The sequence below is a fragment of the Dreissena polymorpha genome, chromosome 13, assembly GCF_020536995.1.
Source record: "Dreissena polymorpha isolate Duluth1 chromosome 13, UMN_Dpol_1.0, whole genome shotgun sequence".
Classification (NCBI taxonomy): Eukaryota; Metazoa; Mollusca; class Bivalvia; order Myida; family Dreissenidae; genus Dreissena; species Dreissena polymorpha.
Genome location: NC_068367.1, coordinates 4057335 through 4077345, shown reverse-complemented (window position 1 = coordinate 4077345; position 20011 = coordinate 4057335). Strand labels below are relative to the sequence as shown.

The window sequence follows — 20011 nt, the reverse complement described above, 5'->3', positions numbered from 1 at the left end:
AAAGAGGTTATGTTGTCTTTCTCTCGGTCGCATCGTCTCTTTGACGGCAAAAAGTGTTATGCAGTTTTTATGAACGAAGTTATGTCTTATTTATATTATTTAAACTTAACAGTAACATTTTAGTTAATGTTTGAAGAAACACAAACAACAATCACAATTAGAAAACAACAGAGTTATCATATATGCGTTTAAATTATCTGACTGCCGTATATTGATTGCTATACAATATCGTGTATAAAACAAATAATATTGATGTCTACTGTTGTTTAGAATTAAACAATTAAAAATATTGTGTTGATAAACAAAACTACCCCCTAAGGCTCTTGCATCAATGACATAGAAAAGAAGCCTTATCATATAAGTTTCAAATTCATTTCAAAAAGGCAGAGCGTATGTTTTCAGCTCATTTCATTGTTTGTATTGTACCGTTCAGTGTCGGCTAATGAATATTAAACACAAGAAACTGATAAATTACTATAGTTTAATGGCGTGTTTGGAGGAGAAAATATCCAGTCGCTTAGAGGCTTTTGCTGTGCATATATTTAACCACTGACATAGTATAAATGTAAAAAACCCGATTACAATGTAACATATTAACGTTTGAAAATAGTTCCACGATGCTTCTATTCGAAACCAGCCACCATAAATCGACGTAATATGCTATAAAATATCAAACATTTATAGTCTACTCGAAATGTCTTGATTTTTAAAATGAATGCGCACGTATCTTAACAAATAACAATTATTGCTATTGAAAACGATTGCGCGAAAAACGTATGTTTCTGGTATAATATGTAATTGGTATAATGAACCCAGCATGTGAGTTTTAAAATATTATAAATTAACTTATTAATAATATGAAAAATAAACAAGTTTTAAAATATTATAAATTAACTTATTAATAATATGAAAAATAAACAGCATATTATTAATTAATATATGTGAAGACGATGTTACATATATGTATGCACGCGGTGTTAGTATTCACCTTTGGGTTATATGATATGGAATATTCCTATAACAATAGCCTGTAATTGTGAATACAACAATAAACAATACAACGCATGACTTGAGATTTCGGGAAAATCCTACCTCATTAATTGCGTTACTTGCCTCCAGAACACTGAACCCAGTCATTGTAGTATGATGGGTTTCTTAGCTGTGAAAAACCTGCATATTCGATTTCGCCCAATTAGCACAGACTGGTTTGTAAACCAGACAAGCGCGTGCAGAAACGGTTGATTAACAAGCACAATCTACGCAAAACACACTGAAGTTTTTTTCAATATTAATCTCTTTATCTTATTAAATTCGAAATAAAAAGTAGTACTGAACCTTTAATAGTGATACCCAAACAATTGCTATTCTTCTTTATGTTTCTAGTTCATCGTGATGTTTTTCTTAGTGATGAACTAACGTAATTTTATCTTTCTGGTCTCTAGAAGGTTTTTATTGAAGGTTGGAAATTCCATTTTTATAAGATTAATTACACAACAAACATTAAATGTGAGGATTAATGTCAATGTACTTTTTGATCATCAGGAAAGCAATAGGTATGTATGTACGGCAGTTTGCCAAGCATTTTAACAGATCATCTACCATTAGCCATGTTGTTTCTTCGCTGTAACCCAGTCAAGTTTTTTCAAGTCAACGTGCTCGTATCTGCTTACCAAAGCACTATGAAGCTTTATTGCTGAATAAATGTTGTTGTTGTGTTGTTGTTGTTTATAATTAATTGAGAATGTACTTTCTTATTTGAATAAAAGCAAAATATATGGGGTTTTGATATGCTTTCAATGATAATGTGAACAGCTCAATGGTTTGCCCATCATGATGCCACGTAAAAAACGCATTACGGCAATCTACAACAATATGCGCATTATATCGTTGTATTTAATAGGACAGCGCTCAATTCCTCATTTAAATTAAGAACAACACGCAATCTTGTACATAATGGCATTTACATAAATATAGGCGGCATTTTAAAGCGTGTATATATCGGTGTAAACAAATTTTGGTGTTTTATTGCAATTTACATATGTATTTAGTGCAACGCTCAAGGTCTTATCGCAGTTCTGTTTCCAGTGTGGAATCAAATAATGTGCAAATAACATAGATAGATATATACTTTATTCAGGAAAAAAGGCAATTTGCCCATCATTCCACATATAACACAATACAAAGAAATATATAACTGGTAAATGGCGAGGCATTACGGCATGTTAGATATCTGTATATACATATGGTACATTAAAGACACAGTGACATTTTGTTTATATAATATAACATGTTTGTAAGAAGTTGGAGGACAAAATTAATCTTTATCTGTCTTAGACCAGAGATTGGGTTCTTTCGGAGAAAAATATAAATTATAGCTAAATGACATTATTATTGAAAATTTAAATGTAAAATTTGAAAAGTATATTTCGTTTACATTTTAAAGATATATGTTATATGCTCAAAATATTAAGATCGGAATTTCCGATCTTAATATTTGGAGCATATAACATATATCTTTAACATGTTAACGCATTTTCGGCATACACTCAAAGAAGACATAAATCTAAATCACTAAGCTAATAAAGTATAAGCACCTTGACTATTTACAAGCTTTATGCGGCTGGGAAAATGCCTTCTTATGTGCGCTACAGATTTTCATTGGTTGTTTGTGTGTGTGTTTTTTCAACTGATTTTAATTCATTATCTTAATTTATCTATTGCAGCACAAAATGTAGTTTAAGAGAAGATGTGTTAAAAGTGTTCGCTTGCTCGTATCTAAAGGAGTGCCTAGCGCGAAAAAGCAGTTTAATGTCAGACTGATCTGCCTGTATGGAAGTGATTATCTTATCCGCTTATAACACGTCTTAATCGGGTCTACGGCAACACATGGTCTTCTTAAGAGTGCACGTTTGAATTATTAAACAATATTTCATTTAGGAATTTACAGGCTTAAAACCATTTCGAAAAAAAAGAATTAATAACGTATGTTTGTATTTTTTAATGCTAGTATGCGTGGTTAATGTTTCTACTCAAAAGTGGTGTTGTTGTTATGAAAATATGGCTTATACCTTTTACATGTTTTTACTTTTTGGATTGCGTTTTAAAGCCGAAAGGTTCTTTACCATTTGTTCTGTATTGTAGACAAAATAATGGGAATATGGCTCCCGGATGCTTTTGAAAACCATAATGATCATTGTTGTGTTAGTTGTTTGAGAATGTAATTAAGATAAGATAAAAAAGTGTGCCTAGTCATAGTTGATATAACACCAACATAAAACGGCGTCCTCGTTAAAAATTGGATTACACGATTATTTTTTATACATATTAGAGCATAAATATTAGAGCATTAATCCATTATTCTATAAGAAAAAACATCGAAGCAATAATTCCGATTTTCAATGCGTTTCGAAATTCATAATAGGTAGACATATGTAAAATCAACCGTCAAAAACTGCTGCAATTACAGTTGATATACTGTATATTATTCTGCTATTTTGATACCGGAAGCTTTTGCCGATGACGTCTTCCTCGTTCGGAATTTAGATATAACCTTTGCATGACACATGTTTTGTAGTTTTAATTACCGATATAATATTCGTAAATGATTTTTGTAAAGCGATATCTTTCACTGATCTCATTAACAGTTCAACAAGTTTTAAAAAGTTATAGTAAGTCAAATTAATTCGCAAAAAGAAAAGTTGTATAGTTTAGGTAGAAAACCAAAATATTTTTTTATTTAATTCACTGAATCATATTTATGATTACAACAACGTGTATTAAGATATATGCGCCCATTATATATCAATACTCAACATGGCGGATACACTGACTATATTCAATCAGATATCGTTAACATAAAGCTTGTTTTACAGGACATCACACTGTGTATAAGCCATTAAGCTCTCTCTATTTTGGGGTAGCAGTGAAAACACAGTGATAATGAATGTACAAATGTATTTCAAATTCCTTGTGTGAACTGAATTCGATCGAATATCACATGCTTGTTTAATTAAATCACACGCCTTGTCTGCAAATATAACAATGTGGTATAAAGCGAAAGGTTACTCAAAGTTACGCAAGTTTCTAATGAGACGAGAATATAAAAGTCAAAGCGACTTATATAAATTGGCGTAAGATTGCGTGGATTTACTCTGATCAAAGCCAATTTTAAGCGTCTAAATATGGACACATGCGCAGGTAAACGGCGACATATGGTCTACATCAATGTTTACGCTTTAAACATTCTTCAATAAACAATGAAGAATGGTGTTTTGTCATTTGTGAAAACAAACATTTCATGAAAATAGCGTGGAACGTACATTCTAAGGTCTAAGGATGTATTCTATAAATTATACGGACATTTGGTAATTTGTCTGAAATAAAACACTGACTGATGAGCTATTTTTATCTGCCGATTATGTTTTGTAGTATTTCTTGTTTTGCATACCCTCGCTCTCATGAGATTTATATTTGCTTTTTTCGGCATTTCGAATTTAATTGCCAAAGTTTGAACGAGTCATTCCACGTTTTTAACAACTCTAACTTAATGTCGCGTTGTTACATACAAGCAATATACCCATTAATAATTTTTTTTACATAAATATATATAAATGCATTATAATCAATTTATTTGTTGAATTTCCAGAGTTACATAAATGCAGTAATGTGGATAGCAAAAAACGTATACACTAACGGACTATCGTATCATTGTAAAATATGTACAAAAAAATCCCCAATTTAGAACATCAAGTTTGTTATAATATATTATAGTTCAATATCAAAGATCGATTTGTTTTACAATTGTATTATAAACATGTTCATTGCTGTGCTTTATATTAGTGTGTGCTTATCACATGCATGTTTTGATAATATTAAAATATGACAAGCCAAAGGACGTGGCCTTAAATAATTAAAAACTAGTCCAGATCGGCAGATGTGTAGAACACACGTAATCTTAAGATATAGACAATTAGTGCCGAGATGAATACACTTTCCCTATTTATGGCACCAACCATGTTTTCGATTTATCCTGCTTCATTTTATATTATGTCTTTGACACATTTTTATCAAAGACAATATTTAATTGACATATCAAAATAAATATGCTGGTCGGGCTTCCTTCATGTATACAACATTCCTGTAAACCGAATAACTACCGAGTGTGTCACGTAAAAAATAGTTCCACATTTAACTGTTCCTGTTATTACTTTCCTATTGAAAATATGACAAGAAATAAAAAAATAAACCGGCATTGGATAATGTGATATGTTTGTTGTTAAAAATTGAAACAAAATGCTTAACAAAAACTCAATTGTACTTAGCTCAACGACAACTGTTATCCAATGCATATAACAATGAAGTAACAACGATATGCACTTGCATTTTCTGTTTTTCCATACCTTAATCGAAAACCATTTTCTGTTCTTCCCGCACTTTATGAAAATGTATTTTAAATCACACATTTTTTTGACAGCATTTGTATCGAATTCTGACAATTCTGACCCAAAACGCGATTTAAGAAATCATTTTCCTGTCGGAGCGAGCTATTTTATTCTTATCAGAGTTAACAAGTATCCATAACAAACACACAATCAGAAACACATTTTGCATTCGTTCGATGCTTAAAAATAGTATTGTTTTACTGTTTAAAGCCCTCCACGTCAAGTGTCTCCCTAAAATCCAGAGAGTCTTGCTTTAACTAGTATGTTTCGTCAGAGAAATTACGTCACACTTGATTCGTCTTAAATTGCGTTATCAAATAAATGAAAAAACTACGGAAAGCTGGTTCAGTAATTGATTTTAAAGAAGACACACAACAGGATGATGTGTAATATAACGATAAAATGCATGATGCATCTCAATAAATTTCAAAGGTCAAATATCAGAACATATTAATCGGCGCGAAGAAATACGTACTCACGGTAGATCTCAGTTACGAAAGGTACTACCGGAGATTAACTTGTTCATTCGACCATGATTTATTAGGTCAATTTTGCAACAAGGCCAAGATATATAGAAATAGTATAGTCGTTTGACATGTAAGTTTTTCAAATGAATGGGTACATCGGTAAGAAATGTGCTCAAGACATTTCTTATTTTTAGATTTCGTCCGATTTTTTAAATTTGAACTTGTTCTAAATTATCGTGTGATACAGCAATTTACGAAATAAGATATCGCTTTTGATATGGAACTTTTCTAGTTTTGTTTATACCAAACAAATATGGTCTTGCAAAGCCGTACGCGTTTCGCGGTCCAATTGAGCTGTGCTGTCGCTAATAATCATACGAGGTATGTCTGCCCAATGTCACACGCACTTTGTACTTGAGCAGGAAATGAAACATGGTAATATATTTCTTTCTAATAGTCACATAACAATTCATTAAATTTCTGAAAATCTCAGGAGATCAACGTTAAGTGTTAATGTCGCTGTGTGTCTTCCTTGATCACTAATTGGGTTTCAGACATTATTTGTCCAACCGTTTCTTCTGTTAAATGTCATATTTAACTTGGCATAATGAGGCTGAAAAGAGTTGGTAATTGGTCAATATTTCAAGATGTTGCACTATCTGTTCTGATTTGCTTGTCTTCAAACGATGAGATTATATAACTCTGTTCAAATATCAAACCATGTGTAAGGTTCAAACATGTATTGGTGATTTCAACCCCCATACTGTAAACCTAAGAATGTATGTATAAAGTTAACTTTGATATTTTATGTATACTGTAAATATAAACAATTTATGTATATTCGTCCTTACCATGCAGTCGGGTTGTTTTACACTCGGCATAACAGTTTCTTTTTGAGAAACAACGATGATCTGGAGATTGTAATATACGATGCTAATTTCTAAAAGACTGAAGCCAAGACATTTGTATTTGCTTCACATTTGTAACTACATTATTTCTCAGACAGTTGCTATTGTGTGGCATTTACTTATTTAACGACTATTTAATTAAATTGAATTCCAATTATATTGTATTTCTCTTTTTGATTGCATTTTAGTTTTATCAACAGCACATTAACATGCCATAGCGTGTATTCAAATCTTTATGATTTTAATATTGTTTGTATCGTCCTGTTTAATTATTTCTATAAATAATGTAATGACACCCTGACATTAATTCATTGCGCTTTTATTTGATTTAAGACTTTGACTACGTTTTTTTACAGATCGATCCCACGATTCACCAACTGTGACACCAAAATAATGCCACAGAGTTTCGCGATCAACCTCTGCTAAGAGATATGATTGGCTCAAAGCATTTATATCATAACATTTTTCTGTCGCAATTTGCAAATGCAAATATGTTCAAAATAATGGTGAACGCTTTCAAACCAGAGTAAAATCGTTGGAACAAAATATGTTATACCAATAAACAATAATGTGAAACATTGGGTTTATTTTATGTGACATTACGCTTTAATCCCTTGCAACACACGAAGCGATTGCCATTTACAAATGTTAAAATAAACGTCTTCTGTTAACCATCAAGTTGCTAGTGTTCATATAAACATTAGCTTTACACATAACTACGGATAGCACACATATCATACGTGATAAATCTTAAAATCATATCCGAAATAATCAACGGAAAATTGAGCGAACAAAAGCAAGACGATTTCATCATATTTAAACAAACGGTCAATTAAAAACAACAACAACATAAAGCCTTAAAACAAGACAGAGACAGCAGCATTGTGTCATTAAATCAGGATGTAGATCGAAATGTCAAGAATTTGAACTACATGAAAAAATATCGAAACTCACATTCATTTATTAGAACAGAATACACTTTCGTCATGTATCCAAATGTTACGCTAATAGTATCACACATCAATACATTACTCGCCGTGGTGTAATGGATATGGTGTCCGCCTAGCGACCGGAAGGTCACGGGTTCGATCCCCGCTGTGGTAGCGTTCTTTCGATCTCCCATATAGACACCAAGTACTGGTTCTAGGCCCAGGAAACGGACTCGAGAGCATTTCAAATAAGTAGGAATTACTTTCTATGCAATCGAGCTAAAATAAATAGGTTTAAACTAAACTAATACATTACTACATGTATTAATACATAAACAATAAAAAAGGGAATTCCATTACAACGCGTCTAACCAAATAATTTGCTAAAAGCAAAAAAGTGCCAAAAAGCAGTAAACTTAATGTAAAACTAAACAAACATGTGGAGTGTGTGATGTTTGACATGGAGATTTCAATTGGGTTTCTATTTGAAAACGGTTGATTGGCATTTTGAAAACTTTTTCATGAATAGTTGATTATTGGATCTTTATTTTTGTTTTAAAGAAAATTAAAAAACCTAATTTCAGCCATTGTAAGTCATTGGTTCTTAACCGCTCGAAGGTAGACACATTAATGAAAATAGCCAAAGATGCATTTACTTTCATTCACATCACTTTAAATAATGTGCTTCATTATTTTACTTTGTCCATTAAGTTTATTGTGTTCACGTTTTCACGTTCAACTGAGCGTTTTGACGTGTTGTAGCTTCTTCTTATATAAACTCTAGACATCATGTTTTGTTTTCAACATTAACATAACTAGGTGTGTCCAATAGAAGCCATGCACTTTCGATACAAAAATATAAATAAGCAGGCCCAACACAATATACGATTGAAAGTTTTATAACATGACTATACGTGTTCATTTCAATAACCGTTCCTTTACAACATAACAAGTCGACATGTTGTGCAATCAAGAACGTAATCAAGAGTGAGAGCGGTGCTTTAAATTGATATAATATTTAACAGATTGCCATTAATATCACGGGAACGATGATAGCAATTGCCGGAGACGTTTTGGAAAATCTGATGATGGATGTGCTCGGAAAATGATTTAGAAAAACACATGTGCATGAGACATTTGTTTAATTATACTGTATCCTATCAGACATCCTACGCATAAGGCGAACTGCAAAAAAACATAACAATTGTCACTTTTCGTCAAGGTCTATATTATCTTCTAGTGCAAACAGTGAAAAAATGAGCTTTGTAGGCTTTGATCCAAGTGTACTTGATGTAATATACCGTGATAATTATAATATACCGTGATAATTATAATATACCGTGATTAATATATTTACACGCGTGTCATGTGTACAGAGATAAAAATTGCCTTTACATAATGCGTCAGGCGAGTGGTCAACAGAGCAAGCGGATGAATCTTATATTTAGCTTGTGTGATCAAAGCAAATTGCTCAATCTTATACCGAAGGTCTTTATATTCAAAAATTAAAAGGTAATTAAACAAATGAAATATCAGGACCTATACGTGAAATTATAATCATTATCCTGTGTACATGTGTTAATTAGTTCGGTATCAAGCATGCTTTATTTAATCAATATTTTAGTCTTAAATCCAATTCAATTTTACAAGGGTGTAAGTTCGGCTGTAAATTTAATTGAATTTGTAAAGTTCCCTTGTATGTAGAAATTATAAACACTGAAGATATTTAGCTTCACAAGTAGGAGAGTTACACTTTTTATATAACAAGGTAAAGTGTCAAAAAGCTCAACAGTATTACATAATATGTAGTCTTAAAGACAAAAATGAATGTTTTGAACTTGCATCGTTTCAGTGATATTGATACAAATGCTCTTTTACGCACAAGTATATTTTATATTATTCGATGTTTTGTCACGAGACGTGAAAGCTGTCAATATATGACAATCGGAGCTTCAGACATTACTCCAATGTTCAAAAGGCCTTTATAATACCCCCACAAAAGAAGTTTAGGGGGGTATATAGGAGTGAGCTTGTCTGTCTGACGGTCGGTCGGTCGGTCGGTCGGTCCGTATTAAGTGTCCGCTCTCTAATTCAAGTAGTTTTCATCGGATCTTCACCAAACTTGGTCAGATGTTGTATCTAGATGATGTCACGGTCAAGTTCGAATATGGGTCATGCCGGGTTAAAAACTAGGTCACGGGGATCACTTTAAACATTGAGCATGTTGTCCGCTCTCTAATTCAAGTAGTTTTCATCCGATCTTCACCAAACTTGGTCAGAAGTTGCATCTAGATGATGTCTAGGCCAAGTTCGAACATTGGTCATGGCAGGTCAAAAACTAGGTCACGGGGTCACTTAGTGCGTTTTAAACATTGCACATGGTGTCTGTTCTCTAATCAAGTAGTTTACATCCGATCTTCACCACACTTGGTCAGAAGTTGTATCTAGATGATGTGTAGGTCAAGTTCAAACATGGGCCATGCCGGGTCAAAAACTAGGTCACGGGGTCACTTAATGCATTTTAAAAATTGAGCATGGTGTTCGCTGGTTTTTTTTTAAGACAACATGCAAAATATTCTGTGTCAGTGCGGCATGTGGGGGTATTTGTCACGTCTGTGACAAAGCTCTAGTTTAAGAAAACAGACATTCACGCATAAAAGTACGTACAAGGTTATACATGTATTGAGCTATAGTTTGAATATTTGACACACTGATTACATTTAAAAATTGGAAACTTCTAGGAAATATGACACCCACATGTTACTTCATATAACGTTCAATAATAGTGCATGAAGATTGACTTTATATGTATCGTAACAAGGTCAGTCTCTCGTGATAACTGGTTAATCTGCACGGATATTAATTGTTTTTGTAAAACCAGAGCCAATAAACGCATTAAGGAGTTTAACTTTAAAGGTTATACCCATTCCCAATAATGTGCAACGTATTCAGTTTATTTTATTCGACATAACGGTTTAATCCCTGGCAACATACGAAGCGATTTCCTATTATCTTGGCAGATGTTGGAATTAATGGTTATTGTAGCAAAAACGGTATGAACGTAGGGAATAGCGTACAGATCTGTTAACACCAACTTAAAACATAACAAAAAACATCATAATTGACATCATTAAAAATAGTTAATTTATTGAAATCCGCTGCTGAGAAGTGAGGTTAAAAAAACATCCAATACACAGTCATTTTTAAGGCAAGTGGTCAAACAAATCACGTTTAAATATAGGAATGGAGCGCATAAAGTGTTAGCTGTACAAAACCCTAAATTGGCTGGTAATTCTGAATACCCTTGATTGTAAATTGTTCCTTGTAACTGAACGGAATGAAATACATCTTGTAGAACAATTACAATACATGTATCATGATACTATGGTTGATTTAATCCAGAAAACACAATTGAAGCTGTTTTATACAAATAATGTTACTATTTAAATGAATTATTTACGTTTATTTTTCATATATATAGGATCTGACACGAGATGTCATATCAAACCATATTTTATTAAACGAATTCAGGAATTGTGTTAGTAAGCGAGCCTTTGGCCTTTGGCTTACTAACGAATTTCTTAGAAGATTTTAATAAAATATGGTATGATATGTTCACGAGTGTAAGATCTTTTTATCACATGCTTTTAAATGAGCAAAATAAATAAATAGTTACGCAAACATAATAATGAATCCCGAATGTTGTATACATTTCGTGACGCCATTTGACGTTGTAACGCCATTTTAGCAAAATAACAAAATTCGATTGGTCAATCGAACGAAAATAAGCCAATAAAAACGCTTTAATAGTATATTACACATTTGTAAGATAAAAAAATTCGTAATGGTTATATATCAAGGGAAACAGGGTTTAGCATTTGATAAACTATTATATAATGTAACCAAAAATAACCATGGAAACATCATATAAATATAGTGTTAAAATAGTAAAAATAGCAACATATTAAACGAATGTTATTTATAATTATTTAGAATTTAATGTAATTAAAGTGTATATGACATATATTCATAAATAAGCTACATATATATCCATGGAATGAATGTTATAAAGTGATATCATTATTGTTTGATTTCTTTATATGCCGTTGTAAGTGTGCAATACTTCGAAGAGTCTGTGTTAAACAAATTTGCAAAGCAAATGTCTTCATCCTTTTCAGCAAAATACTGGTAATCTAATAATCTTGACATGTCTTACCACATTTATGTCAATTATCTCATCAGTAATTACCATTTTCGAAAACATCACGGAAATATCACAAGAAATGTATAGATTGTGATTACGGAATCCAATCGCATAGGTCATTAACAGTCTAGACTTGTTTGTAAGAAACCTGATTGTTGATCGTTTTTAAATGTAATGATCTTACTTCTTTGAACGGTCGGCCTTTGTTGGTTCAGATGCTATAGAAAATTGACATTGATAAATAAAAATATAAAATACTGTGTAGGCATCGTTGTACATTTGTTGTACATATCAGAAGAATATTTTTTTTTTATCATTTAATGTGTTATCGTTGTATATTATGTTTTCACCGAATCAATTTATAAGGACGACTTGTTGGGAATTAAACAGTGTCATTTCTAAACTCGGCGTAATTACCAGTTCATCACTTCTAAAAACACTAAAATTTTAGTCGTTGTTTAAGACAATCTGTCGTAGAACGCTTTGTATAAGGTCGTTTTACGATGTAATTGTTAAAAGTGTTTAATATGGTTTTCATTTCGTGTATTTCCAATAACATTTTAATGGAATCGTGTAATGTTTAAGCAAAGAAATGGTTATGCATTTTAATGCAATTACAAAAGTCAGCTTAATTCATCTTGTTTGAACAGCCGTAAAAGCAATCAGGACAAAAGAGGAAGCTGTAATATAAATGAAGAATGGCTATACAAGTATATATAAATATAAACAGATCGTACTACAAAAGTACATCCGTCGACAGATCGAGCGAAATAACGTTCCCGAAGATGGCAACAGGTTTTTTCATATGAATAATCAATACGAAATAGCTGCTGCCCAAATCCAAGACATTTAGATATGAAGTCATTATAGCGATTGCAGGTAGAGATATCGTCAAGCACCTATGTTGTAGCAATATTAATCTACTGCATCATTCTCAACGATAGTGTATGGTTTAGATACGCTAAGACACTGGACTGAAACTAATAAATGATTGTATAATAAACAAGATCATATTTGCCTTCATGCATTTTTATTATATTTGATCAATTGAATCACTTTTGTGGGTAAATATTGAAAACTGACTTTCATACAAAAAAATGCCTCCGTGGACCATTTTAATTTGACTTAGTAACTTTAAGGTATAGTGACTCAGCTTGTAGTAAAAGTGTGTCGTACGATATTAATATAATCTAATCATTTTTATCAATTTGCAATTAGTTGCGATCTATTTTTGTTTTATGTTTGTCATTTAATTGTTAGGAGTAAGTTGAATACAAAGCTCGAGCGAATTGACTAAGAGGAAATGAGTTTTATAATGCATAATCTACATTCCTTTAAAAGTTTTAACAAAACCGTAACCTTTGCGCGTGTCAAAGACTTCCAATCCTTAGTTATTGATCGGGAATCACAATGTATCGGTCTTATAAAGACAATATCAAATACTTCTAATTAGAAAGTTAAAAAGGATTTCATTACAAATTAATTTTGCCGAAATGATGTTTATTAATTCAGACATTGCATTAAGATTTATATTGTAATTTATGTTATTTGTGTTGTCGTTCCTTAACGCAATATGTTGGTATTCAGATATGTTAAAAACATTTTTATATCAGAGACTATTTCAGGAAAACGACATAGTGCACCAGTATAACTTTTTTTTTCTTAAAATAGAAATGCTTGTGTTGAAATATTTACTATTGAATTAAAGAAGGTAATGATGCAAACAAGTGATAGGAATGCGTAAGTAATATTGTGAAATGTCTACTGAAATCATATTTTGTTCGATGTCTTTAATTACATATGTATGGCAACTCGGTTTCCATCAACAATAAACTAATTTGGTGTGTCTGATAATCAACTTTGCTAGAATTTAATCTTGATATGGAAGCACGAAATAATTATCGTACGAACATTCATTAAGCTCCCAGAGAAACATTTCAAAATTTTAACATTAAGTGTAAATGTCAGGGTTGGAAAAAGAAATAATGTATTTTTATAAAAAAAGTATTAATTTTAAGAAGCAGTTTTATAATGTTCCTTAAACTGCAAGTAATAACATGAAATATTGGCGATATCTGGGGCTTATATAACGAGCATATTACTAAAGTTAAGGTTCTAATAGTCTAATGGTGTAGTATTTAAACTTATCAAGATATGACACTCTTCATCGTATGAACACAACATATATTATTAAGAGCCACGTAAATGTTTTTAAAATTTAAACACTTTGATTCTCGATGAGTAAACATTTTATAATGTGGAATTAGTTTTATGTCATGGTTATGGCAATAAAACATATGCACGTGCAAAATTATTCACATAATTATATAACCGTAGCATTTATTTGAATAAACATATAATAATTTGGGCGTGTTTACACATTCTAAGCGTACCGCAGCCAGCTGTTGTGCTAAAACTAATCCTGTTCGTTCCCCGTCAATCCAACATAGTCGACATGCGTCCTGTTTGATACATTTTTTATTCATTATTGGTCTAAAATTAGATAACGTTTCACGTTGCCTCTATTCAGCGCGCACTAGTTGCTAGCCTATAATTGTATATCGCCTTATACGAGCCTTCAGATGTTTTACACCCCGGCGTCGCAATGTTGATAAGTCCAATAAGAGAGTGTTAGCGAGACAAAATATGTGTTCCTTTTGCGCTCCCTCATGAGAAACAATCTGAAGGAAATTGGAAAATTAAAAGTCCAATAGTTTGCGGATTGTTTTCAGGAGCAAATGAGGTCTTAGATCTGTGAAATTAAAAAGGAAAAAAAAAATCTATTAGTGCACATCACGCGTCGGACTTGGATGTTAAAAGCACGATGTTCTGTTCTGTGTAAGACCTGCTGGTTATTTGTAATATTGAAAGGTGTGGTATACTTTGTTTATATCTTTTTTTCTATGCCAGTACTTTAGCGTTATAGTAAACATTATTCTGTACGTAATTTGCATTTGTATAATGAAGGTCTAAGCCGTTTAGGGGTGAAGTCACAAGCATTAAATTGCAAACATATATAATAATTAACAACTACTCTATCGTTTCTTCTTCAGATCACCAATGGATCGATATTCAATGAAATTATGAAGACGCCTTGGAGTATAAAGAACCAGGCAGAATGCATCAAAAGTCTTGGCAGCGCAGCCTATATCGAAGGTAATGTAGTGTGTTTGTAATTGGCTAACATGATAAACCTTTACCATTTATACAAAATTGTTTGACTGTGAATAATGGTTTTAACAATTCTTTATTCTAAATTGTTAGACTGCATATTTTAATTAAATTTCATATCCTTTTGGGGTATTTTTTACAAGTCGGAAAAACACGCACACGATATTTTCTACCGGTTTATTGTTTAATGATATTTGTAGAAAATACTGTAACATGCGGTGTAAAAACAAAATGTTCTTTATGGTATATTTGTTTTTGTGTCTGTTTTTTAAAGAAGCTTTATGAACACGAAAGTGTAACTGTAAACATTAACTGACAGCACTTTACCTGTAATAAATGTTTATGATAACCACGATAATCCAAATGTGTATACATCGTTATCTCTTAAAATGTAATGATTTTCCATCTTTATATACATACAAAATAATTATGATTAAACATGGGCAGTGCAATAGATGGCGAATTTAGAGTGTTATAAAATCAATGAATCAGTTAAGGTACTGTGCAAAATATTTGAATTCGATGAATATGACCCATGCATTTTGGTTAAAATGGATGTGCTTGAAGTATCGTCCAGAGCAAGTGCAATCCGCACAGGTAAGTCGGGGAGGACACTTTTTATGGTTTTTTTTGCGTTGAGAGGAAGTCTGTTCTTAACGAAAATCTAGTTTAGGCGCAATTATGTCGACCTTGATTAGCCTTTGCGTACTACACATGCATAAAGATACCTTTGCACAGAACGAGGCTCATGAAAATAAGTCTATGAACTTATAGAAGTATAAAAAGCATGTGCAAACTATTTAAATATATGTTAAACATTATATAAAAATGCTTGACATAACTAACCGACAGGTATATTTATAAACAAGTATTTCTTATTGAATTTAATATTGAGCAATATTTCATAAACATATTCTACATTTATGTTGAAAACGAACTCGTTATCCCCTCAAAGCCATAGACGCGATACGTTGACCTAATTTAACAGATGTAATATATAATACAATAAAAATGAGGTTTAAACTAAATACAACATACCTCGCTTAAGTAAGAAAGTGAAATGGAAACAGATTATTCACTGGCGTCGATACTTTATTTGCATAGTGTGTACTAAACAGTAATGTTAAAAAATATAACATATATATACGGACCATTTCAATTATTAATTAGTCAGTATAAAGGTCGCAAACCTAAAACATGTAAAAGTATGTAACGCAATAACGACCACACACCTTTTTACACAACAAGAACAATACAAGCGAACTAGAAAAAAAGACATGACATGTTTTATATAAATAATTGTAATGGAAAACGTGTAAGACTATTTTTTTCGCTTAAATATAGTATACTGTTTACTATTACATGCTCCTTTTTCCTACAAAAGATTGTAGAACGAAAAATGCATGCAAATTCCATGTTCGTTGCCACCGTTTAGGTCACATAATTATGTAAGTTGCGGGCATGTCTGCTTGTCAAATGAGTTGACAGGAGAACAGGCGAAGTGAGAGGGTACCTTCTTCTTCCTATTTTAGCAAAGTGTAGACATCGCAATTAAGTCTAGATTTCTGGGGATATTTGCGACTGGCAGTGAAATTATTAATGTATTATCGATCGATGCTTTCTCATCTAGATGGGACGGTCGACTTACATTAGTCTTCGTGTCCGCTTGATGATGAGAGAACAAAATCTTGGTGTTGCCGGCAGTGGGAAAATGGTAATTGATCTATACTATAAAGTTCATCATGTAGGTCTGTTATCAAGTTGACAATAAGGTAGTTACATTCAACGATGCCATAACTAAACGAAAGGATTCACATAGTTTGCATGCCTTGAAGTTTGACAGTACATTCTATAAAATTATAAATTTAAACATCGGATCTGAAGAGCTCCAGATTAAAACAAGAAAAATAAAAAAGAAATAAAGAAACAAATGTGATCAACACCTTGTCTAGAACCAGTGACTAAAAGAATATATCATAAGCGCTTTAATCCACTCAACCGTTCGAGCTAACATGTATACTATGTAATAAATACGTTATATAAGCAATCCTCCTAATGTCACATAATATAACGATAACAACATAACTTTCCTTATAATTCAATCGTTTCAAGTTTGTAACGCTTTATAATTGTGAAGCTTTTAAATCGTTAAAAGATGTATGTAATGTAATATATATTTTAGCGCATGGAAAATGTTAAGCGTTACTGTTTCCTTGCACAGAACAAAACTATCACGGAAATGTGCAAATCTGAAATATATTTAAAATAGTGGCAATTTATCAAACCGTGAACAGGTCCGTTTAAAACAATCGTTACTAGCGTAAACTATTGAAGCATAATATAAACAAATAGCGATTGTTTTCTTCAATAATTGAAATAAACAAGTATACTAATGCAATATTTATTCAGATTAAATAAAGTTTGTAGTTATGCTTTGTACCATATTAACCAAGCCATTTTTTGTAAATAAACACAGAAGCAATATTGTCTACGCTTATTGGAGTTAGCGTGGCATTATCGATTATCTCATTATCAAATCTGGAGCATATGGTTTGAGATGGAGATCCATGAAACAGTTTTAAAAAAGTGTTTTTTTTTATTTTATGAGCTTTTAAATCGAATAATGAATCCGCGCTCTTAAATAGCATGACTTTGATTAAGGAAATCATAAAAAATGCATTCCATTATAGAAACCTGATAACTGAACGAAAAATATTGGCCTTGATGGATGCGATTGACAAAACAACATGAACTAAAAATACATTAAATAATAATAATATTATTATTATTACTAATAATGATAATAATAATAATAATAAATGTTATTATTATTATTATTATTATTATTATTATTATTATTATTATTATAAAAATAATACTGATACCGTGATGCAACTTAATTAACATATTAAGCCATTAACTAGAGTAATTAAGTAAGGTATTTTTTCGACATAGGTGAGGTCTGAGACTAAGGTGAAATGTTGGGGTACCAGCGATAAACGGTCGAGCTTGGCCTATATTTTTATGTCAATAAACGTTTTAAGAAAATTTGGTGAAGATTTGAAAAAAAGGTACGACGTAGAGAGCAAAAACAATGAATATCTCGCCCGCAAAACCGCTTTGCCAACCACTTAGCTTGTTCCCATAGTGTGTCCTGCTCGTAAACCAAAGAGTCGCATATATGTTAAAACTTTACCCCGAAATCTTGTTCTGAAATCCACCAAGAAAGAAATTTAATCGCATACGTTCTTGCTTGAAGATATTAAATTATTATTTGAGACACATTTCCTAATACACTATCCATATGGTGGAAATTTGGTTTACAATGGTGTTGCAGTTAAATTTAGTGTTTGCCTGTGTAATGCTATGATGAACAGTAAAAGTTGCTTCTTTCTGTTTTCATTATTATATTCGCTTATAAATATGGGTTTTGACAAACATTTACGTTGCTATGAAGATGCTTTTCAAGTGATATTCATACCAACTTTAGAAACTGGTTAAGCATAAAAAATCCTTCTCTTGCTGAATATCCTCCTTTTTCGTTTATAAAGAAGGAATACACATGTATGTCAAGACATATGTCACGTGTGAGTGTAAGCAAGCACATGTCAACATTTGTGTCATGGATTCACAGTTACGCCTTCCGTTCTTAGAAATGGTGATATTAAATTTGTATATATTTGACTGTGTGGACGCATTGCATTCAGAATACATAATTTAGACGATTCAATTTGAAAGTGCGTATGTACGTTTAATAATCACTGAGTAACAACGGATGCTATTATTAAGATGATTATGAATTAGAACACAAAAACAAATGAAATCATGTGTTATCATTTACATGTAAACATTCCCTTCAATATTAATATTGTGTTGCTTTTATTACTGAATTAATTGCTGGGTATTAGTTGCGTATTTTCGTTCTTCGTTAAGCATCTTTGTGTGTGTTCAAATTACGCATATTTTTGGTTCAACTAAGCTAGATACTTGCAAATTTAACTTCGAAATGTAATTGAATTTTCTATTTCAGTATCGCATTTCGGAAATCCTCTGGTCTTAGACACAATGTATGTTCCTCTTTTTTTTTAATTTAGACACATTTTCCGTTTGGATAGTTTTATATTTCCGAAAGTATTAGAGTCAATGAAACCTATTTCTGTTGGAATAATTTCAATAAATAATGTATGTTGCAATACAAGGAATCGGTCTTATTCTTTCGACAAAAGCATGTTCGAAGGTATTTATAAAAGACCTTCACTTAAGCTATTTATAGAACGATACCTTAAAAATAGAGCAGTATAATACCAAACGACACATACACATATATGAGCCGCGATTAGGGAAAAGAGGATTTAATGCATGTACGTACTGCATACGCTAATGCATGTACGGACTGCACACGCTAATGCATGTACGGACTGCACACGCTAATGCATGTACGGACTGCACACGCTAATGCATGTACGGACTGCACACGCTAATGCATGTACGGACTGCACACGCTAATGCATGTACGGACTGCACACGCTAATGCATGTACGGACTGCACACGCTAATGCATGTACGGACTGCACACGCTAATGCATGTACGGACTGCACACGCTAATGCATGTACGGACTGCTCACGCTAATGCATGTACGGACTGCACACGCTAATGCATGTACGGACTGCACACGCTAATGCATGTACGGACTGCACACGCTAATGCATGTACGGACTGCACACGCTAATGCATGTACGGACTGCACACGCTAATGCATGTACGGACTGCACACGCTAATGCATGTACGGACTGCACACGCTAATGCATGTACGGACTGCACACGCCAATGCATGTACGGACTGCATACGCTAATGCATGTACGGACTGCACACGCTAATGCATGTACG

The 20011-nt window shown here is 32.4% G+C and overlaps 1 protein-coding gene across 1 annotated transcript in view; it reads left to right on the top strand.

The window, feature by feature from the left end:
- LOC127855766 (PDF receptor-like) overlaps positions 1–20011 on the top strand; it is a 200666-nt gene that overhangs the window by 105559 nt on the left and 75096 nt on the right. Inside the window, exon 2 of the mRNA XM_052391568.1 lies at positions 15003–15105. Within this exon, the coding sequence (XP_052247528.1) occupies positions 15003–15105 (103 nt within the window). The remainder of the gene's footprint in view (positions 1–15002; positions 15106–20011) is intronic.